This window comes from Saimiri boliviensis, chromosome 12, assembly GCF_048565385.1.
Source record: "Saimiri boliviensis isolate mSaiBol1 chromosome 12, mSaiBol1.pri, whole genome shotgun sequence".
Classification (NCBI taxonomy): domain Eukaryota; kingdom Metazoa; phylum Chordata; class Mammalia; order Primates; family Cebidae; genus Saimiri; species Saimiri boliviensis.
The window spans coordinates 103,665,657-103,688,757 of NC_133460.1; the positions used below are offsets into that span (position 1 = coordinate 103,665,657).

At 50.7% G+C, this 23,101-nt stretch overlaps 1 protein-coding gene across 2 annotated transcripts in view; it reads left to right on the top strand.

Annotated features, from left to right (window-relative positions):
• Positions 1 to 23,101, top strand: part of GRK5 (G protein-coupled receptor kinase 5) — a 253,448-nt gene that overhangs the window by 106,345 nt on the left and 124,002 nt on the right. For both annotated transcript variants that reach the window (XM_074382960.1, XM_003922149.4), the window contains exon 2: positions 11,328 to 11,423. In XM_074382960.1, the coding sequence (XP_074239061.1) occupies positions 11,328 to 11,423 (96 nt within the window). The remainder of the gene's footprint in view (positions 1 to 11,327; positions 11,424 to 23,101) is intronic.

Consider the following 23,101-nt stretch of genomic DNA (forward strand, 5'->3'; position numbering starts at 1 on the left):
CCTGTCTTCCTTTCACAGTGGTTGCCACATGCATTGGGTTGGAGAAAGTCCCCTGCAGGCTGAGGTCACCTTAAATCCACTTGGCTGGAGTCATGTTGCTTCTGAAAAGGCTTGAGTCACTCGGTGACACAGCCCCTGATCAGGCCCTGTAATTGGGATCTCGCCTTGTTTGGGGCTGGATGAAAACAGATGTAGAATCAGTGAGAGGCCACATGCCCACCTCATCAGTTTCAGCTGGAGATGCTACTCTGGGGGTGGCAAAGGTGGCAGAGCCCAGGTGGATGGAAAATAAGTATCAGTGGAGGGGAGGGAGGAGCTCGAGGCAGGAGACACAGGGGTGACCCATTCTCATCAGAACAACTGGCCGCCTCCACTTTGCCCATGCCAGATCTGACTCTGAGAACACCCACATCCTCCCCACAGTGATATTTTCTGGAAATCCAGCCCTGCTGGCAGCACAGTGGGAGCTGAGTCCTGAAAGCCCATCTGGGTAGAACAGAACTGGATGGAGTCTTTAGTCCCGCAGACATCACAGGTGGAATTCTAACACTGCCTTCCACTCGACTGCAGATGAGTCATCAACCTTTTGTGGCTGGGAACGCAGTGGAGGCATCCTTCCCTTTGCTATCACTGTGACACCTGAGACCCTCCCAGACTGACTCAGTTGCGTTGAGAGCAGCTTCTCCAATTTTCATGGCTTTCCTTCCTGCCCTCTCCAAATTCATACTTGAAAGACCCACTTCATGACCTAGTTTGGGTTTCTGACAAATGTGGTCCCCTGCATAGCATAGTGCTGACTTTTCTGAGCCACAGCCAGTCCCTGCTGGAAAGTCCTGGGGTCTCTGTGGCCTGTGCCCCTCGCTACCCCGTGTCCTTGTGCCTTTAACCAGCAGTGGCCCCAAACTGTTCTGGAAATGGGGGTGGGAGTTTCTTTGGCCCCATTCCTGCTGCTTCTGGTTATGCCTGGCCCCAGCTCAGCGGCTTCTTCTCTGAGCTGAGAGCGGGGTGGCCCCGCCATGTCACCCTGTCGTCTCCATACAGGGACCAGACCCATTGAATTGTTTCAAACTCTGGAGTGGCCCATGACATGTGGCCTGGAGAGAAAAGATGAGTTGACCAATCAGATTTGATCCTTGAGCCTTTAGAATCAAGATTCTGTGAGATGGGTAGTGAGCTGGGCTGAAGAGTTCTAAAGACATAGCGGTCTCAACAGCTGCAACACAATTCTAACAACCCAGGATTCACCCAGACATCACAGATGGAAGAGCACAGTCCCCACAAGACCACGCTCACTACAGGCACCTGCCACAAGGGTGGGGGTCCCCAGGCCACTGGCACTTCTGACCATGGCAACAGATTCAGGGATTCCCCTGAAGCTCTCAGGTTGGGTAATTCACTAGACTCCCTCACAGAACCCAGTGGAGCACTACACTGACAATTAGTTTTATTATTTATTTATTTATTTATTTATTTATTTATTTTTAATTACAGTTTTATTATTGCAAAAAGATACAAACCCAAAGCAGTGATGGGGAGAGGCGCCCAGGGCAAGGTCTGAGAGTCCCAGATGTGAAGCTGCCATGGGTGTGCCCCCTCCAGGCACATTGGTGTGTGATTACCAGGTAGCTCACCTAGGCTTCGGGATTTGGAGTTTTTTTTTGAGCATTGTCATGTAGGCATGATTGATGGAATCACTGGGCACATGGTTGAACCCAGTCTCCGGCCCCCTGTACCTCCCTGGAAGTCAGGGTAATTGACGTGACTCAAAGCCTCAAACTTCTAATCCCATGGCTGGTTTCTCTGGCATGGCCAGCCCCCCTCATGAGTCATCTTGTTAGCATAAACTCAGATATGGCTTTAGGGGCCATGAATGGAAAAGACACTCCTGTTACTCAGAAAATTCCAGGGACTTAGAGGTCACCTCTCAGGAATCAGGAACAAAGGCCAGTCAGATTCTTTATTATAAAATGATCAGTTGGGGCCTATACAAAGCCGTGAGTGTGTCCTGATCTGTGGGGCTGCCAGGAGTCTGCCCCAGAGGGGTGTGGCCCATGGGAAAACAGGCCCCCACTTACTCAGGGTCCAGAAAGCACGCAGTTCCTCTTCGGATCCTGCCTTCCCGTCCCCAGGGATGACTCTCTTCTCTGAGATCTGTAAACAATAAAGGTCTAAGGGTCACCAGAAGGCAAAGGGGCATTCAGTAGATGATGTGCATATATGTACGCCCAAAATAGGTATGGGGCTTGAGGAGAGTTCTGCCCAACTTCACATGGAGATGATCAGGGCCTGGGGGAGACCCAGACCCTGGCCCGGACCCCTCAAGGCTGCAGCTCTGCTGTGCCCTCCCTGCAGTCTCCTGGGCTTTCTGGTATAGGAGTTCCCTCCTACAGTTTGTCCTCCTGCTCCTGTGAGTGGCCCTATCAATGGCTTTAAGGCTGCCAGGCGTCCTGCTGTGAGAAGAGTGCTTGACTCAAGTCAGGCAGAACGCAGCGACCTTGTCAGCATCAGAGCCCAGGATCACTGCATTCTGGAGCTGGGAGGAATATCTTTCAGTTGACTTTTCCAAGCCTGTGTGTGTCCCTGCAGGTCCTTTTTAGAAGACATAGGACACAAATAACAAGTCAGAGAGGAATAAATTCCTAGAAAGAGTGGTTCCATCATCCCTTTTCCCACTGATTTCAGGGACTTTCTCTTAACTTGTATCAGTGACTCTCAAAGTGAGAGCACATCAGAATCACCTGCAGAACTCATTAAGTCACCGACGCGGGCACATCCTCAGTGTCTGATTCTGTAAATCCAGGGTGGGACCCAGGAAGCTGCATTTCTAACTAGTTCCCAGCAGTGCTGATGCTGCTGGTCCAAGGATCATCAGGAACCACTGACTTAAGGGATTGAAGGAAGCTCCTTCCAACAAATGCATAGAACCTTCCTCAGTTTCCCACATGGAACCTTTCTCTGATCAATTGTGCATTTGTCACCAGGGAGGAAAAGAATATTAGACTAAGAGTCAGCAGAACCCCTGAGCCCGGGTTCAGTTTATGATGCAAACTGCCTCAGTGAGGCATGTTCTTTCCTTTCTGGGACTCTATTTCCGAATCTGTCAAATGGGTTCAATACTAGGACCTACCTCACGGGGCTGATGTGAGGATTGAACTAGATGATGTGTTACTGGTGCAAATTCCCTGACTCTGGGAGTACAGCAAAGGCTGCACAAGCAGTCCGGGGCCAGTAGTTTTGCAAAGTCTATCCCGTCCCTCCCAGGGATGGTATGTGAAGCTGTTGGGCTTAAAGGAGCCCAGCAGGTTAGACCTCAGGCCGTCCAGAGCACCACTAGTGCCGGTTTTGTCAGCGTCCTTTGGAGGAGGGGCTAGGCGGGCAGTTCCACTCCACTGTGTCAGGCGGTCACAGGGCACTGGAGGCTGGAGGCCTCTCACTGCTCTGAGCCCATCCTCGCTGCATCCAGCCATATCTCACTGGGCTGACACTGCCACAGGGACAGGGCCTTCCTGGAGCTCAGGGCCTTCCAAGCACTGCACCTCCCCCATCCTCAGCTTCTCCCTCCCGGTCTCTGTGCCAGCTCATTTCAGCCTGGAGAGCACGAACACCACTCTCAGAAATGGCAAAGGCAACAAAATTCACCGCAAGCCGGTGTCTTCCCCCACCAAGACAGCCTCTTCTCCCATGGCAGTTTTTCGTAGGGAATGATCCTTTTCTTCCCTGGGGACAGCCACAGGAGCAAAAGAAATGCCAGTGAGTCTCTCGGTAACTCACTGAGGACGAGTGCTTGGCCCACCTTAAGAAGCAGTGGCTTTGGTATTATTGCTTTGCTTCTCCCTTCTGTCAGGTGCTCCACTCCCTGCTAGGACGTTCCTCCTGCTGCAGGGCCCCCACCCCACTCTGCCAGCCACTCTGCTTCCTCTTGCCCTGCCTCCCCTAACACACTTCCCAAGCCTGGCAGGAGGGTACCTGCTGGAGGCCATTGCTGGCAGCTGGCAGCCGAGAGAGCCCCTGGGACTGAAGAAGCCGGAGAGAGAGTGGGATTGGACAAGCAATGTCCTCCCTGGAGGCTGTCCCCCGAAGGGCCAGCGGCAGCTTTAAGCCATGAGTCAGGAGACACCCGTCTTTCTGTTGTCCGCCTTTCCCCAGGTTTTGTCTTGGACTCCTTCCCACGCAAGGCCACCTTGGTCCTACAGTGCCTTCCCCAGAGCCGGATTCCCCCCAGCCAGCCCTGGGCCTCAGTCGTTGCCATTTTCCCTTCCCTGGCGGGGGCACCCTCCTCCATGCAGCCTCCCCTGCCTGCCTGGTACAGCCCCAGCTGTCTTGCTCATCTTTGCTCTCTGATGCATGGAATGAGCTGGCTGAGGTCAGGGACCATGTCTTCTTCCCTGACTCGTTACTGGGACCTGGAAGGCAAACCGTGAACAGCAGTGGATCCTTTGGGAAAGCAAATAAAGCCATAAGCTCCTTGGGACAGGAAATAGCTGGGAGCCAAGGCCAGCAGGAGAAGATTGTGCTCCTGCTTGGGGATGTGGCTTATTCACTGGCTCCATTAATTCCTCTCCCTGAGCCCCAGCTTTCGCATCTGTGAATAGGGCCAGAACCATTGGAATGAGGGCCAAATGTACAGTGCTCGGGTCAGTGCTCAGCCCAGAAGGCTGGTAGGTTGGCAGGGAGGTTGTCATTTATTCTTGCAAGCACTCATGCCTTTACCCAGGCAGCCAAGTAACTTAATGGAAACTTGCAATGAAGCAGCATTAACTGCACCCCCCTTTCTCAGGAGCAGGTCTGGCCTGAGCTGGATGAGGGCTGTGATTCAGACAGGGGGCTCTGCCTCTTCAGGGCAGCATGAGAAGGGACACTAGAGCTGAACCCTGAAAAACGAGCAGGGCATTCCTGGCAGAGAAAGCCACGGTCGGGGTGGGGGAACGTGATGCGTATGGGGGTCAGAGGGGCTGCAGGTGGCCGGACGTAAAGTGCGATACTTGCATCCGCTCAGTGGATACTGCTTGAACATCTACAGTGGACCAAGGAGAAGTCAGAGAGAACAAAGAAACCCAGGTCTCTGACACCACGGGTCTGCTATCAGCGCAGAGGAGACTGGGAGCAAGGGAACAAGTAACTGGGAAGATTTCAGGTGGTGCTGAGAGCTGTGGGCTGCGGCTGGGAGTCTAGCAGTCAGTTCACACGTAGAGGTTGAATGAGTCGGTGAAAATGTGCTGCATGTGTTGAGAGAATGGGTAAACAGATCTGCAAGCTGATGTGTGTGTTCAAGAGAGACTGATTGACTGACTGACTGACTGATGGACCGACCAGTGCTTCCCAGACACTTCCAGGGCACATAGAGAATGGGCCTGCTTCACAACCGAGTTCGGAAAAGACATCCAGGAAGGTGGAATTCAGGCTAAAACTAGAAGTGTGGTGAGAAACATTCAGAAAGGCAGGAAGCAGGTGCTCCTGACTGAGGGAACAGCGAGTATAAAGGCCCCGAGAGCAGGGGCAGGGAGGGAAATGAAGCTTGGGAAGACAACCAGGTGACCGAGGCCCTGAATGGGGCTAAGGAGAATGGGCTGAGCTTGTGGTTGGTCAGGCCTGGGAACTGGTTGTTCCTGCTGCTGGGGCCTGGGCATGGGTAGTAGGAGGTGATGGCCCCAACCCCTGGTAGGCCTAACACCCCTCCCCAGGAGGGAGTTGGGCTTAGGGCAGCTGAGGCCACAGGGCCAGGATGCAGAAGGAATTTTTGCAGTGGCGTGGCTGGGCCCTGGCCCCTCTCAGGATACAGAGAAACAATCAAGTCCCATGAAATAATAAACAGCGCCAATACTTCAGTTATCAAATATGCAGCTTTACAACCCTGCAGCAGCTTGAGAGCCAAACATTTGTCTAGACATGGTGACCTCTCTGAGGCAGGTTTTGTTTGTTGTTAAGAAGTGGAACTTTCTCCCAGCCTATCTGAGTTATGGAAGGTTGGGTTTATTTCATGGAACTTTTAGAGGAACTCGAAGCCAGACGTGGGGTGGGAGGCCATTCTGGATGCCTGCTGTCATTTAGGGGGATCCCTTGCTGAGGACATCCTTATATTGGCTTCCTGTTGCTGCTGTAACAAATTGCCACAAACTAAGCGGATTAAAATACTGCACGTTTAGTATCTTACCATTCTGGAGGTCGGAAGTCTGACATAGTCTCAGTGAGTTAAAGTCAAGGCATCAGCAGGGCTGTGTTCCCTCTGGGGGCTCCAGGGAGAATCCTTCCTGGCCTGCATGCCTTGGCTCATGGCCCCTTCCCATCTTACAAGCCAGCAACGGCTGGTCAAGTCTTTGTCACATTGCATCACTCTGACAGTGGCTGATCTTCCTCCCTCTTCAACATTTTAGGACCCTGATGGTGACAGTGGGCCCACCTGGATAATCCAGGGTAGTGTCCCTATCATTATCCATAATTTCATCCACAAACTTAATGCTTATTTGTCATGGAACCTAACATATTCACAGATTCTAGGGATTAGGGCATCCCTGAGGGCTTTATTCTGCCCACCATGGTTCCCCTGCCCTGTTCTGGAAGCTGAGGAAGTAGGATTGAGGAGGAAGTCGAGCCGAGGCCATAGCTGAGGAGTCTGCACCCTCTGCCTGGGGCTACCTCCCAGTGGCTCACCTTTCCTACCGCCTCCGCCCCCACCACAGCTGCCTCATCACTAACAGACCTCCCCCAGCCCCTGTTATTTTCCTAGCACTTGGTCAAAATGGTCATTAAGTAAAGCAGCATTTTCCCATATCCCTGCCCTTGACTTATTTTTTCTTTTGCCATGGGGTCTTGCTCTGCACCCAGGCTAGAATGCAATGGCGTGATCATAGCTCACTGCAGCCTTGAACTTCTGGGCCCAAGCAATCCTCCTGAGTGCCACCACGCCCAGCTATTTTATTTTTAGTAGAGACGGGGTCTTGCTATGTTACCCAGGTTGGTCTGAACTACTGGGCTCAAGCAGTCCTCCTATCTTGGCCTCCCAAAGTGCTGGGAATACAGGCATGAGCCACCATGTCTGGCCCCAACCCCTGACATTTTAGAGCCGATCGTTCTTTGTTCCAGGGGGCTGTCCTGTGCACAGCACCATGTTTAACCACGTCCCCATCCTGTACCCACTAGCTGCCAGTAGCACCTCTCCACTCAATGGTGACAATTAAAATTGTCTCCAGACATTGCCAGATGTTCCCTGGGAGGCCGTCACTGGGGTTGAGAACCACTGAAGTAATGCCTTGGATGTCTGTCTTCCCTGCTAGTGACACTGCATCTGGCACCTGCAGAGGGCTCCCTGCTTAGTAGGTGCTCAACACATATTGGTTGAATCAATCAGTGAACCTGTGTTAACTTTCTTAAATTAATGAATCAATCTATAGGTGTACGTGTATAAAATAGACCCCTGGTTTCCATAGACTGGCTGCCTGAGAATCACCTGGGGATCCTTGTAAGAAGTCACATTCCTGGGGTTCAATCACAGAGGACTGGGCTGCAGCCTGGCAATCTGTATTGTTGAGTGCTTCATCAGTTCCGCAAAAACTTAAACACAGACTTATACTCTATAATCCAGCAATCCCCTTCCTGAGTGTATACGCAAAAGAATGGAAAGCAGGGGCTCCAACTGATACTTGTATGCAGATATCCAGAGCAGCGTTATTTGTAACAGCGAAAAGGCAGAAAAAGCCCACATGTCTATCCACAGATGAATGATAAACAAAAGGTTGTCTACCCAATACAACAGAATATTACGAATGAAGTTCTGACACGTGCTCAGGCGTGGGTGAACCTTGAGGACATTACGCTAAGAACAGGCACAAAAGAATATGTGTTGTATGATTCCCTTATACGAGGTATCTAGACTAGTTACAGTCATAGACACAGGGAGTAGAAGGGAGGTTACCAGGGGCTGGGAGGAAGGAGGGAATGGGGGTTAATGTTTAATGGGTTCAGAGTTTCAGTTTTGGATGGTGAAAAGGTTCTGGAGACGGACGGTGGTGACAGCTGTACACAATGGGTGCATCCTTAATGCCGCTGACTTGTACACCTCAATCATGGTTAAACTGGTACATTTTATGTTATGCATATTCTACCACATGCAAACAAAGGTGCTTCCTGCCTGCCAGGTCTGAGAATCAGTAGTGTGGGAGGGGACTGGGGAGCAGGGTGTGGACTTTTTGAGTTCTAACAACCCTCTCAGGCCTTCAGCTGCTGGGATGGGAACGCCTGACTCTGCTGACCTAGGGTTTAGGCTGATTTCTTGAAAGGGGGGCTCTTCTCTGGGAGGTGCGTAGAACCTCTAGGCTGTCTGAATGAGGGCTGCAGCTGGATGAGGACTGACTCATCTGGAGGCCACGTGTGCTATCCACTGGGCAGCTGCTGCCCAGCTCTGGCTGATTCTTGCCAGGTGGGGTGCCTGGCTGTGGGAGAGAGGTCCGAGATCTGGATTTCTATGTGAAATCTCCTCATTTAAAAAAATTTCAATAGTTTTGGGGGAACAGGTGGTATTTGGTTGCATGGAATGTTCTTTAGCGGTGATTTCTGAGATGTTGGTGCACTCGTCACCTGAGCAGTGGACACTGTGCCCGGTATGTGGCCTTTACCCCTCATCTCCCTCCCACCCTTCCCCCGAGTCCCCAGAGTCCATTAGATCATACATTTGCCTTTGTGTCCTCATCTTAGCTCCTGGGCATCTCCTAATTTTTTGATGTTGGCAACTAGTTCAATGAACAAGCAAGCAGACAGACAAGCCACCTAAGGGTCACACTGGTGACCATGAGAGCCTCTGGTCAGGCCTGCAGCTTTTCTGGGAGCTCAGAGGCTTGGGCCCCAGCTAGATCCTTGTTCCCACTCCCATCATGGCTGCGGTGTCACTTCGGAAGTCTGACACCAGCTTTCTCTTTGATCCTGAGAATTTCTCTTATAGTCAGGGCACCCAAAATGGTGGTTTACAGACAGAACAGCAAGAGCCAGAACCCAGGGTCTGGATTCTGCTCAGGCTGGGGTCTTGGCTCTGCCATTTATGAGCCACAGAACCATAGGTGACTTGCTACCTTTTGCCCGATGCCTCTATTTCCTCATCTGTCAAGTGGGAGTATAATAGTTCCTGCCGGCTGGGCGCAGTGACTCATGCCTGTAATCCCAGCGCTTTGGGAGGCCAAGGTGGGTGGGTCACTTGAAGTCAGGAGTTTGAGACCAGCTTGGCCAACATGGTGAAACCATGTCTCTAATAAAAATACAAAAAAATTATCTGGAGTGCATCTGTAGTCCCAGCTACTTGGGAGGCTGAGACAGGAGAATCTCTTGAACCAGGGAGGCCAAGGTTGCAGTGAGCTGAGATCGCGCCATTGCACTCCAGCATGGGTGACAGAGGAAGACTCTGTCTCAAAAAAAAGCAAAGTTCCTTCCTTGTAGACTGAGGGTGAAGCCTGCAGGTGAGGGGCTTGGCCCGGAGCAGGGCCAGGGCAGGGCTGATTAGTATGCACGTGTATGTTTACGTGTGCATGAGATGTGTGTGCATTTGTGTGTGTGGCCCCCATTGGAGGAAAGAGTGAACATGGCGTGGGTCGAGCAGAGGGCCCAGTGATTTCTTCCTCAGAGAGTCGTTCTGAAGATTAAACAAGATCATGTTCAGATGGCCTGACCATGACAGGTGCCCAATACGTATTCCTTCTGTCCCTCGGAGTGTAAAGCCTTGGCCGTCTGTAGAGATTTGAGAGGCGGAAGCTGGGGCTGGTTGGAGAGGAGGGAGTTGGGTTGAAGATGCAATGAGAAGAGAGGAGAGGGATGGACCCCTCGCCATCAGCACCCTCTCCTGCTTCCTGGCACCCAGGAGGGGAGTTCTAGTCCCATCCTTAGAGGCAGGTGCACTGGCTGATCAGGGTCATGATTTTAGCTTTCCAGGATAGCTCAGATGACAGTTTAGAATCCCTGGTTCTGTGCCTGCTTTTAAACACATGCTACCTTGTTATCCCTCCTTTTAGCTTTGGAGGAAGGCCTTACCGTCCCTAGTTCACAGATGAGGACTCAGAGAGGGCAGGTGCTTGTCCAGGCTTTCCTGGGAAGCAGGGGTTGGCCACAGGGCCACAGCCAGGTGGAGGATGGGCTGGGCTGGATGGGGGAGGGCTAGAGCTGAGTTCCACTGGGCTCCCCTAGGTTTACTGGTGTGCAGAAGGGGCCTTGTCCTGCCCAGCCCATTTCTGGGAGGGTGTGAGAGTGGAGGGGCTGCACACCCACCCCCAGCAAGCAGATAAGCCACATAAAATCCTGATAACAGAGGGACACAAAGGCCTCCATGACCCGCGGTGAGTCGTGGACAGATGGCGGCTGAGGGCCACTATAAGGGTGGAGGATGGGTGATGGCACCTTGGTCCCCAGGAGCTCTCTGGCCACATGGCACAGTGGTGCCTCCAGGTCCAAGGCCCAGATGCTGGTGGGCTCAGGGACACTCAGGCTCAGAGCCGCAACCCATCAGTATTCTTGCCTGAGCATCCTGACGCCTGTCCACCATTCCTCGGACCAGGAGTGTGAGGATGATGGGAACACCTGTGTGTGTCTCATGTGGCTTTGCACGTTACACATTACACATGGCTGTTCATTACACATGTTCATTACTAGTGCATGCTCATTGTGTGTGTGTACATTACATGCTTGTGTGTGCATGTTCATCATGTCCATGTGCTTAGTTCTTTGTGCACTGTGACGACATGAGGCAGGGTGGGGCCCTCAGGAGTCCCTCCTTCCTTCCAGCCTCGGAGACTCTGGGGTTTGTGAGGAGGGAGAAGAAGTGGGTGCTTGACAAGTGGAAACTGAAGTCCTTGTCCCCCAACATCTGGCCTCTAGCTTGGGAAGGAGACTCTCCATGGAAAACAAGGGGACAAAACGAGGGCCATGAGGGGCAGCGGGCACCTGTCTGTGCATCTGCCCCACTGGGATGTCCCAAGCTGAAGGGGACATTCAAACATGGCAGGCCTGGCCCCTGCTGTGGGAAGGCTGTGGTCTATTCTGGGGGAAAAGCAGTGGGGGATGCCTGGTGTGGGTGGGGTACAGGGGAGCCTTGGGCCTCACTGCCGGAGGGTAGGGGCCGGGCAGGATTGTGCGGGAGACTGAGGTTCAGAGCCCACCTGGGAGGAAGAGTGTGTGTATGTGGGGTGGGGGGGCGGTGTGTGTGTATGTGTGTGTCTTGGGCTGGGGGTGTGTCACTGGCTTGACCTACAGCCGTCCCTCTGTCTTTCAGCCCAGGAGGCTGGCAGGCAGGCTCACTGTGGGGGCACTGCAGGCTCTGGAGCCTCAGCCTGGCATCTCTTTCCCCATCTCTGCAGGAGGCGGAGGAAAGCGCAAAGGGAAAAGCAAGAAGTGGAAGGAAATCCTGAAGTTCCCTCACATTAGCCAGTGTGAAGACCTCCGAAGGACCATAGGTAAGTTGTCCTGCCCACGGCCTGCAAGTGGAGCCCCCAAACCCTCTCTGCAATGATGCAAACGCTGATCATGTGGGTGCAGTATTGTGCTTCCAGGTAGGGGCTCTAGGCTGAGCTCTTTGGTAATTGACATAAACAGGCAACCAGTATTCCTTGGATATATGGTGTGTGCCAGGCAGAGTGACCTCCTCCCAATTACCCTTTGAGGCAGGTGCTATTATTTAATATTTCACTTCACCTTTCAGATGGGGAAACTGAGGCACAGTGGTTCTGTAACTGGCTGGTGGGAGGGTGGTGGAGGTGGGCCAGGCCCAGCACAGAGCCTCCTCTTGTGACTTTCCCCTTTCTACCTGGAGCCTGTGGTCCTGCCCTCAGGAGGCAGCCGAGGCTCTGGGAGCTGAGAGTGGGGTGAAGTGGGGCTCCTCTTTCCACTCACTGGGGATGTCAGTGCTCCCGAGGAGCCACCGGGCTCAGTGGCACAGCTTAGCCCCCTGTATCCAGCATGCACACACTGGGCGCCTCCAAGAGCAGCCAACCAAGCAGGTCTGTCCCCGGTCCCACGCAGGACTGGCTGTGCTGAGGAGGCCTGGGTGCCTGGGCGAGAGTGCCCACAGGGTAGGCACGATATGAGGCCCCACTCCAGAATGCAACCTGTGTCTCAGGATGGGCTGCTATAACAAACTACCACAGACCAGGTGGCTTCAACAGCAGACGTATATTTCTCATTGTTCTGGAGATGGGGAAGTTCAAGTTCAAAATGCTGGCAGATCTGGTGTCCTATGAGGGCCCATTTTTTCCTGGTTTACAGTTGGCTGTCTTCTTATATCCTTGCATGGTAGGGTAGGGAAGAGAGAGAGACAGAGAGAGAGAGCTCTCATCTCTTTTTATAAGAGCACTAATCCTATTCATGATGGCTCCATCCTCATGAGCAAATCACCTCCCAAAGGCCTAACCTCCAAATAACATCACCCTGGAGGTTAGGTTTCAACATGTATGTTGCAGTTGGGGGACACAGACATTCAGTCCTTTGAATCTAGCAACCTAGTCCTGGAGACCCGGCCTCTCCCCTGAGATAAAGAGTCTCATACCTTGAGATTAGCTGGCCCTGCCAAGGCCTGGTGCCCCTCCCAGGCCCCTCTTTCCAAATTAAGACTCTAAGATCTAGGAGGGGTGTGATGGCTCATGCCTGTAATCCCAGCACTTTGGGAGGCTGAATCGGGTGGATTACCTGAGGTCAGGAGTTCGAGACCAGCCTGGCCAACATGGGGAAACCCTGACTCTACTAAAAATACAAAAATTAGCCAGGCATGGTGGTGGGCGCCTGTAATCCCAGCTACTTGGGAGGCTGAGGTAGGATAATCACTTGAAAACGGGAGGCAGAGGTTGCAGTGAGCCAAAATTGCACCACTGCACCTGGGAGACAGTGTGACAATCTGTCTCAAAAAAAAAAACAAAAAAAAAAACACAAAAACCAACTCTCAGATCCCTTTACTCTAGGCGTCCTCCCTGTGAGCTTCCAGGCATTGCCCCAGAGCACCTGAGTGTCCCTCAGCTTCCAGGCTGCCTGGCCCCACCTTGTTACTTCCACTGTGGGAGACCTGGGAGCATAGGGTTTTGCTCTGAGCTTTTCTCCATCCAGGGACCACCCCTCAGATGGGCCCCAGCCCTGTCTGTCCTTCTAGGTCCATAAACTGACCTCTTGGCAGGGCCCACTCCCCTGGGAGGGTGTGAGGAACGTGCATGCTGGCGTGTGGAAATGGATTCTTCTGTTCTGCCAGATGCTATTGAAAAGGCTCTGTGTGTGAGTGCCGCGGGAGAGAGGCCTGGGACGCACAGGAAGGCTGACGTGAGCCGTGGGGCTGCAGCTAGTGGCCGCGGGGCCAGGGTCTGGGCCTTCCCACTGTTGACAGTCCGTCGCTGAGGTGTTTGCCCAGTCTCTGCTGGGGTCCTGCTGGAAGGCTTTTTAAAATAAAATTCTCATTTCTTTCCTAGACCAATACACAAACCAAACAGTGGCCAATACCACATTTATTTTTCTTGTGGACACATGAGCTCACTTTCTGAAGTTCTTCAGTAGGATGTCCCAGGGCAGGCTCTGTGCCAAGGTGACAGGGCCCCTTCGGGGCATGAGGTGGTACTGTGAGAAGGCTCTTGATCTGAGCCGAGGGCAGAACACGAAAGGACCCCGGGATGCTGCCATCTCTAGATGGCCCCAAACAGTGGTAAAGCCCCGGAGTCCTGCCTTCAGCCCTGCCCTGGACACCACAGCCCATCCCCACCAGCAGCCAGCGTGATTTTGAAACATGAAAACTGCAGCCTGTGAAATCATCCCCCTGCTGAAACCACCCCAGCAGCTTTCCATCCCACTCAGAGTAAAACCCAAACTCCTCGCTGTGGCTTATAAGCACTTTGGCCATAAAGTGAGGCCTGTAGACCCCTTCTCAGAACAATGCTTTTATATATAAAATAGAATACATAGGGTTACAGAGGTAACTGATCCTTTTTAAATATGCTTACTACATACTTCTAAAATTTATGATACAGAAATATATGTGCTTCTTTGTTAATACTGTAAATAACAAGGTCTAACTGTGGGTCTAATGGTTATTATAATTTTTATTATATATATACACATATACATATATATGTATATGTGTGTATATATATATATATATATATATATACACACACACACATATTTTTTGCCACAGGGTTTGACTCTGTCGCTCAGGCTGGAGTGCAGTGGCGTGATCTTGGCTCAATGTAACCTCTGCCTCCTGGACTCAAACTATCCTCCCACCTCAGCCTCCTGAGTAGCTGGGACTATAAACATGCACTACCATGCTCAGCTAATTTTTATATTTTTTGTTGAGATGGCATTTTGCCATGTTGCCCAGGCTGGTCTCAAACTCCTGAGCTCAAGTGATCCTCCCTCCTCAGTCTCCCAAAGTGCTGGGATTATAGGCGTGAGCCACTGTGCCTGGCCAGCTGTTGTAATTTTGAACTTGTAACAAACCTGAGTGAGCTTTTCAGATATCTGCAAACAACTGAAAGGAATGGATCTTTTATTTCTGTCGGTGACAAGTCCTGGGCACTGCTGACATTATTGTAGGTTGTTGTCTATGTTCATGATTGAAGGAAGAGCACATTTTCAGTTAGAGGCTGGTGAAAAGAAAGATGTCATTTCTCCACTCCAGTCCATGGACTCCCTAAATCGTATCCATGGTCCTCTTGGCAGTGCCCCCACTACATGAGCCAGCCCTCACCTTCATCTTGGATCCCTCCCTCCTCCCCCTCCTCCTCCCCCTCCTCCTCCATTCACACGCTGGTCTCCTTTTTGCCCTTTGAATGCCACACGCCTGTCTCCAGCCTGGAGCCTTTGCACCTGCTGTTCTCTCCACCTGGAATGTTCTTCCTCACAGTTTTTCTTCTAGGGGACTTGAAGATCTCAGCCCAAATATCATCTCCATAGAGAAGCCTTCTAAAAAGGAGCCGTACCCTCCCTCTAATTGCATCCTTTCATATAGTGCTGTTTATTTAATGTTCTTAGCCCGTAACTCCGCCTGAAGGCATCTTTTAGTTTACTTGTGTATTTTCCGTCTCCCACACTGGACGGGATGTTCCATGTTAATAGCAACTGTGTCTTGCCTGGTTCACTATGAGAACAGTGTCTGGCACATAATAGGGGTTCATTAAATAGTGGGTGAATGAAGGAATGAATGAGGTGAAATATTTGAAATTCGGGCTCTTTTAAAAAATTTGGTGATGTGTGTTTACTGTACCCAAATTTAACCTTAGCAGTAGTTTTCACTTAAAGTAATTAAGGTCTGGCCCTAGGAGGCACCATAGGAAGCATCTTCTATAACTCCCCGCCGTCTTCACCATCCAGATGAAGCAGCTCAGCGCGATACATGACTCGGCCACAGTCTCGCAGCCACTAAGTGGGGAGGGAAAGCTGGTGGCTGCTGGGCCAGAATGGTTTCCTCTGAAGCTGTAGTTGGAGTCATGATCACAGTGATGTCAGGTTTTCACAGAATCCTTAGCTTAGGGACCAGAGAGCATCTTGCCCACCACCCTTTTCACAGGGGAGTAAACAAGCTCGGACTCCCCACCAACATACTGCTGCAGAAAAATTTGGGCAGGGCGCCAGCCAGGACTCAAAGCCGGGAGATGCCTTAGGCGCTCAGAGGGGTGAACATTTCTGTTCCCTTCTCTTGTATCTTGCAAGTGTGTGCTGTGAGTTCCTCTGCTTATTCAATGCAACATTTATTGAGCCCTGAAAATGTGCTGCCTGGGGACAGCTGAGTGGATCTCTGCTCTCCTGAGCTCTCATCTCAGCTGAGTGGAGCTCATTCACCGCTGCGCTCGGGAGACCGACTGAAATAAAGAATAGATGACAAATCAAGAAAGTTCCACGAGGGTACGGAGTAGGTTGCTGAGCTGCAGAACCCTGGCAAAGGTCTCCCTTTCCCCCACCCCTCCCCTGCACCCACCAGAACTTCCCTGGAGGAAGTGATGTCCCTCCTGGCTTCCGAAAGGATCTCTCTTTGAGCTCCCTGAGGGCTCCGACCATGGCCTCTCCATCTGGGCATCTCCATTGCTGTAGCAGCATGAGTGGGTGGATGGATGCTCCCTTATCTTCAACCCGAAAGCCAGGACTGTGAGTGGCAGCTGTGAGCATTGAGACAGATTCCTAGGCCAGGTACAGTGGCTGAGGCCTGGAAATCTAGTGCTTTGACAGGCGGAGGCAGGAGGATTGCTCACACCCAGGAGCCTGAGGATGCAGTGAGCTATGGATGTGCCATTGCGCCGCTCTAGCCTGGGGGACGGAGAGAAACTCTGTCTCTTAAGAAAAGAGAGAGTGAGAGAGAGAGATTCCTTGCCACACATCTCTGCTTCCAATGTGAGTCCCAGGTATGAACTAACTGATTTTCAGCAGAACTGGCAGAGGGCAGACAGACCGTGAGAGGAGGAAGGCATTCTCTGACGCCTGCTCCATGAAACATCAAATAATGACTTTATTAGTTAATGGGATAATTGTTAATGGGAGACCATTAGAGAGCCCAAATCAAAGACGTTCTCAGAATGTCCGAAACTTGGAAGGCTGGAACGTCATCATGAAGATAAAAGATTGTTGAGGTCTGCAAATATTTCTCAGTGACGCAGAAAGGTCTGTTGGGCAAAAGTGCAGCATTTTAATTTATTTAGCTCAGGCCCATTTCGTACTTTATTCTTTCATTAAAAAAAAGTCTGAGGGGGCTTGAGTGAAAGAGTTGATTATTCCACTGTTTGGCAATATTTCTGTAGGAACTGTCCAAAAGCTATATAATAAATCAAGGTCCGCTCCCCACCCCCCAGCAGGACTGACGTTTATGAGGAGGCCGGCCACAGAGAGTAGCTGCTGCATCTGGCATGCCACAGCAGTGCCCAAACCCGCACAGACAGACGGGGGAGATTGAGTTGCCTGGGAGAGAGCCTCTTGCCAAAGCCTTAACTCTTTCCAGGAGCAGAAGCCCCCGGCTGTGGGGAATTCCTAGAGGAAAACAGAATCTTAACATGCAGAAAAAAAACCCATCTTCATAATGTGTAGATTTCCTTGAAGTAGCCTAGTACTTGGTTATTCACCCAACGTTGCCTGCCTTACCTGCCTGCCCACCCTCGTGCCTTCCCTCCCTCTCGCCCACCCTGCCTCCCTCCCTCCCTTCCTTCCTTTTTTCCTTCTTCTTTCTTTCACTGTTTTTCTTTCTCTTTCTTCCTTTCCTTTATTTCTCTTTCTCTCTTTCTTCTCTTTCTCTCTTTCTCTCTCTCCTTTTCTTCCTTCACCTCCCTCCCTTCCTTTCTTCCCCTCCCTCCCTTTTCTTTCCCTCCCTTCCTCCCTCCCTCCCTTCCCTCTCTCCCTCCCTCCCTCCCTTCTTCCCTTCCCTCCCTCCCTTCCCTTTCTTTTCCTCCCTCCTTCTCTCCCTTCCCCCCCTCCTTCCCTCCCCTCCCTTTCTTTCCCTCCCTCCCTCGCTCCCTCCCTCCCTCCCTTCCTTCCTTGCCTTCTTTTTCTTTCTCTTTCTCTGATACATGTTTTTTAAGATAGAATCCCACTATGTTGCCTAGGCTGGACTCAAGCGATGTTCCTGTCTTAACCTTCTGAGTAGCTGAGACTGCAGGTGTGAGCCACTGTGCCCAACTGCCATGTTCTCTTTATTTTCTTTTTGAGATGGAGTCTCGCTCTATCATCCAGACTGGAGTGTAGTGGCGCAATCTTGGCTCACTGTAAACTCCGCCTTCCAGATTCAAGCAATTCTCCTGCCTCAGCCTCACTAGTAGCTGGGACTACAGGCTCCTGCCGCTACGCCTGGCTAATTTTATATTTTTAGGAGAGATGGGGTTTTACCATGTTGGTCAGGCTGGTCTTAATCTCCTGACCTCAGGTGATTGCCTGCCTCAGCCTCCCAAAGTGCTGGAATTACAGCGTGAGCCACTGCGCCTGCCCATGTTCTTTAAACCAAACGTTGGCTAACAGATGCTTGTTAAGCTCCTCCTCTGTGCTAGGCGTTGCTGCAGCCGCTGGAGCTGTGTCACAGGCCATGCCTGTGCAGCAGCAAGAGCTCATGGAAGGATCTCCATCACTGTCATCAAGATCCAGTGTGGTGCTGCTGTTCCCAGCCCTGTGACTTTCAGCAAGTAGCTTACTTTCTCTGGTTTGCAGTTTCTTTGTGTATAAACTGGAGACAGTAACACCAGCCTGACAGAGGCACTGGGAGGGCCAGCAGAGTGTCGCACACAGGCCGTCATTGTCATCGTCATCCTCATGGTGGTAGTGGTTTGAGGGCAGAGGTTGAGGACCCTTTGAGACGACTTTGGAGTTTCCCAGAGAAGCTGAATTGGCTACATATGATGAATGAGGCCAGCTGTTTCTGTGCAGAGATGAAGTGGGTTCAGTGCCCCAGAGACTGCTGCCTTGGAGTCATCTGAATCCTCCTCTTCCTAGAACACCTCCTCCAGCTTTCTCTTCTTGGAAGCCCACCCTGATTCCTGCTGTCCTCAGCCTTCCTTCCTCCCCATGGCTCTATGGCTCGCCCAGGGGAGCTGGAATCTTCACACTCTGCCCGGGCCCCTGCTCTGGCCTGGTGCATTTCCTTGAAAGGACATGTGTCATCTAGAAGGCTACAGCCCAGCGTTCTAACAATGGTTACCCCCAGGGAAGGCGTGAAGGTCAGAGGGGACATTGGCTTTATCTGTAAGGTCCGTTTTTGAAAAAAGGATGAATTGGCATGTTCTTTGTCTAATTAAAAGTCAAATGAATAAAGACTGGATACTCTGCGTGATTCCACAGTGGGGCGGAGGGAATAGTGACACTGTTTCCCCCTTTCCTTGTTAACTTTGTGCCCCCTGATGAATCTGGGGCCCCTGAGAGGACAATCAGAGTCTCACACGTCTTGGTGACCCAGTCCCCTTCAGGCCTGCCTGGCTGGCACGTGAGCTCTTGATTTCATCATCAGGGAAACCAAGTCTCTCTGCAGACGTCATTGCTGTCCTTGGGGTGATAAGGGCGTGTCATGTCTGTCTTTCTGCCACCTAGCTGTGCTCTGATAAGGCACAGCGTCTGCCTGTCCTTGGAGGGTGAAATAAATTTAGATGTGTTGGATTTGGAGCATCAGGTGACCTGTCCGCAGCTGGAGCTCTCAGGAAGGGAGGGTGGCCCCGCTGTCTTTGGGGTGTTAGTCTCACCTCCCCACTACGACTGAAGCTCCTTGAAGGAAAAGCATGAGCTCAGGTGCATGCAAGAAGCCCAGGGATACTATCAGTGGCTTTGTTGTTTGGACATTCTTAGAATGGAGTGCTGGCAGGAATTTTACAGATGACCTGGAGTGGTGGTTTTCAAAGACTGCTCTGCAGGCAGAGTGTGTGATCCAGACTAGGCTTTTATCCAGTTGGGCTTTATTTTACCTTTTATATTTGGGCTTCTTTGTCAGATTTCATTCTAGGGCTAAATTTGAGTTTGAAACTCACTGTTCTAGGCCAGGTCTCCCATTTTCCAGATAAGTGAACTGAGTGCCAGAGAAACAAGTAACTTGCCAAAGTCTCCCCATGATTTGACTCCATCGCAGGCTCTCCCTACTGTATTAGCTTTCCCTGAGGTTGTCATAATGAAACACCAGAGACCAGGTGGCTTAAGCAGCAGCAGTGTATTGTCTCACGGTTCTGGAGGCTGGAAGTCCAAGATCAGGGTGTCAGCAGGTTTGGTTTGTTCTGAAGGCTGGGAGGGAGAAGCTGTTCCAGGCCTCTCCCAGGGCTTCTAGGGGTTTGCTGGCAGTCTGTGGCGTTCCTTGGCTGTAGATTCATCAGCCCTATCCCTGTCTTCATCTTCTCTTGGTGTTCTGCCTGTGTGAATGTCTATCTCTAAGGTTCCCCTCCCACCCTGTTTTTTTCTTTTTTGAGATGGAGTTGCGATCTTGTTCCAGGCTGGAGTGCAATGGCACAATCTCAGTTCACTGCAACCTCTGCCTCCTGGGTTCAAGGGATTCTCCTGCCTCAGCTTCCTAAGTAGCTGGGATTACAGGTACCCATCACCATGCCTGGTTAATTTTTAAAATGTATTTTTAGTAGAGACAGGGTTTCACCATGTTGGCCAGGCTGGTGGTTTTGAACTCCTGACCTCAGGTGATCCACCCACATTGTTCTCCCAAAGTGCTGGGATTACAGGTGTGAGCCACCATGCCCGGCCAAGTTTCCCCTTTTTAATGAGGACATCAGTCATATTAGACTAGGGCCCACCCTAGTTACCTCATCTTAACTTGATTATCTCCATAGCGACCCTCTTTCCAAATAAGGTCACGTCTGAGGTCCTGGGGGCAGGACTTCCATGTGTCTTCTTTAGGGGATCCAGTTGAACCCATAACTTATGCACCTGCTCATGTGGTCTGGTTGAGTTAAAGGTAGAGGGGTCAGGGGATCCTGAGTCCCACCAGGTCTGAGGGTGGACACTCCCTTTTCTCCTGAGCCTGGCCGGGAGTTAACCCCTGTAGTCCCAGGCTGCTCACTTCCCCAGCGGACCACAGGAATGTCTGTCGGAGGAACAATGGTCTCCCAGGCCGTGTTGCAGCTTCTTCGATCTCCCTGTTTGTTATTGTTTAAGACATAGTAATTGGTAAATTATTTTGCTAAAAAGCACAGAAAATTATAAGGAAAGAAAGTCATTCATAACTTTACATCTCAGATATAGCCACAGTTAACACCTTCATGGAAAATCTAGCTTTTCCCCCATGTGCATATACATGTGGTTTTGTTTCTTACCTCTTTTCTTAACATAATATCAAAAACATTTTCCCTTGTCATTAAAATCTTCGTAAATGTGATGTACATTTTTCCATTGGATGCATATTTATCGAGTGTCAGGCATGGTAGATACATCAGTGAGCAAAGCACAAAGCTTCGCATCTCATGGGCTGCCCTCCTGCAGGTGGAATTACACACTGGGACATTGGGAAATCACCTAGTGCCCTCAACCCAGCATCCGGCCAGGCCCCGGTCTCTCCTGACCTGTGGCTTACTTCCTGTTGGTGAATTCTTCCTTTAAGTGATCTTGAAAATAAGCCCTTGCCCGTGAACCCAGAATAAATGTGATTTGTAAAGTTCTCATAATGATCACATGTACATATTTTACTATTTGGGTTGTTTTCACCTAGTTTTTGCCATTACAATTCGTGTTCAGATGAACATCTTTGTACTTCATTGTGACCTTTCAATCTATAGCTCAAGGGTAAGAAAGCCCACTGTCTTTTTGAAGACCAGAACACAGCAGCCTATACAGTGCCCTTTGCTTCCTCTGGAATATTCTGTTCATTTCCAGCTTAGCACTTGCATCCACAGACACCATTAACCTGAGATGTGATGGGGATGGACACAGTGGATGAAGTGTGGACTTCACCTGGCTCGCCTGCCCGACTCACTTCTCAGCAGGCGTGAGAAGGGCTTTTCTGTCTATTTTAAGGCCCCTCAATGAAAATGGGAAAAACAAGCTCGTTTGTGTGGGGGACCGCAAGCCAACACAAGAGCCCAGCTGCCCTGCAGCAGCCTGAGCATGACAGCGTTCTGCCCCATAAAGAGACGGTAGGACAACACTTTTAATGGTGTCTGCCTAGACTATTTACAGAATTTATTTCCCAGGACTTAGGCCGTTCAGCAGTACCTTGGCAGCAGAGCCCAGCAAAGTTGCAACTGCCATCTCCCCTCCACCTCTGTCTCGGTATATTAAATCCCTTTGTTCTGAACACCCCAGAGCTAGGACCCAGAAGGCAGGGATGGGGGTTGTGGGGAAGAAAAGCCATGGGTTGTAGGATATTTGAGGCCAATATAAACTTCTAAATTAAAAAGCAAAAACTGGCTAAGCCCAGTGGCTCATGCCTGTAATCCTAGCACTTTGGGAGGCAGAGGTGGGCAGATCACTTGAGCTCAGAGTTCAAGATCAGCTTGGGCAACACAGTGAAACCCCCACCCCGTCTCTACTAAAAATACAAAAAATTACCTGGGCTTGGTGGTGTGAGCCTGTAGTCCCAGCTACTTGGGAGACTGAGACAGGAGAATTGCGTGAGCCAGGGGCAGAGGTTGCAATGAGCTGTGATCATACTATTGCCCTCCAACTTGGGTGATGGGAGTGAAACTCTGTCTCTATTAAACAAACAAACAACCAAACAAACAACCAAAGAGCAACACAAAATTACCCTCTAAAGAGCTCCTAGGGTCATGAGCTACTACTGTTGGCTGCTAGCTGTGGCCCTTTTCAGCCAGCCGTAGAAAGGAAGATGTAAAAATCCTGAAGCATTTTGAGTACTGCTTTTTTTTTTTCCTATTTGACAATTGATGCTGAACCATCTTTAAAGTTTTTAAAAAATTACCTTTTTTTTTTTTTTTTTTTTTTTAGACAGAGTCTTGCTCTGTTGCCCAGGCTGGAGTGCAGTGGTGCCATCTTGGCTCACTACAACCTCCACCTCCCAGGTTCAAATGATTCTCGTGCCTCAGCCTCCCGAGTAGCTGAGATTACAGGTGTGCACCACCACGCACAGCTAATTTTTGTATTTTTAGTAGAATTGGGGTTTTGCCATGTTGGTCAGGCTGGTCTTGAACTCTTGGCCTCAAGTGATCTGCCCACTTCAGCCTCCCAAAGTGCTGAGATTATAGGCGTGAGCCACCATGCCCGGCCCAAAAACTTACCTTTTAATCCTTTTCCCATTACAAAAATAATATATGTCTATAGTTGTTTCCAAAATAATTTTAAAAGGTAAAAATAAAAATTGCCGATGAGATAAGCACTGTGAACACTTTGGTCTGTTGCCCTTTCAGAGTTTGTTTTGCTTATAGGGAGAGAATTGTACCAGCCTCAACTATCAACTGTTTCCTTGCCCAGACATCAGCTATTATTTAAAATGGAAACCTATGGTTGTAGAATCCTCACTGGACTGGGAGGCAGAAGACCCAGGTTCTTGTGTTACCTCTTGATCCTGAGGCCTGATTTGGTCATCTTTAAAACGGGGACTCAGTATTGCCCACTTTAGCGGATGATGGAGTGGCCGAGGTGTTACTGGCAGAGAGTGCTTTGCAAATTGCTGTGCAAGTTGCTGGCCAGTTTTGATGTGGGCGTGTGAGCCTTTAGTTGGACAAATGGCTGGAGTAGTTTTCCTGTCTTCTTG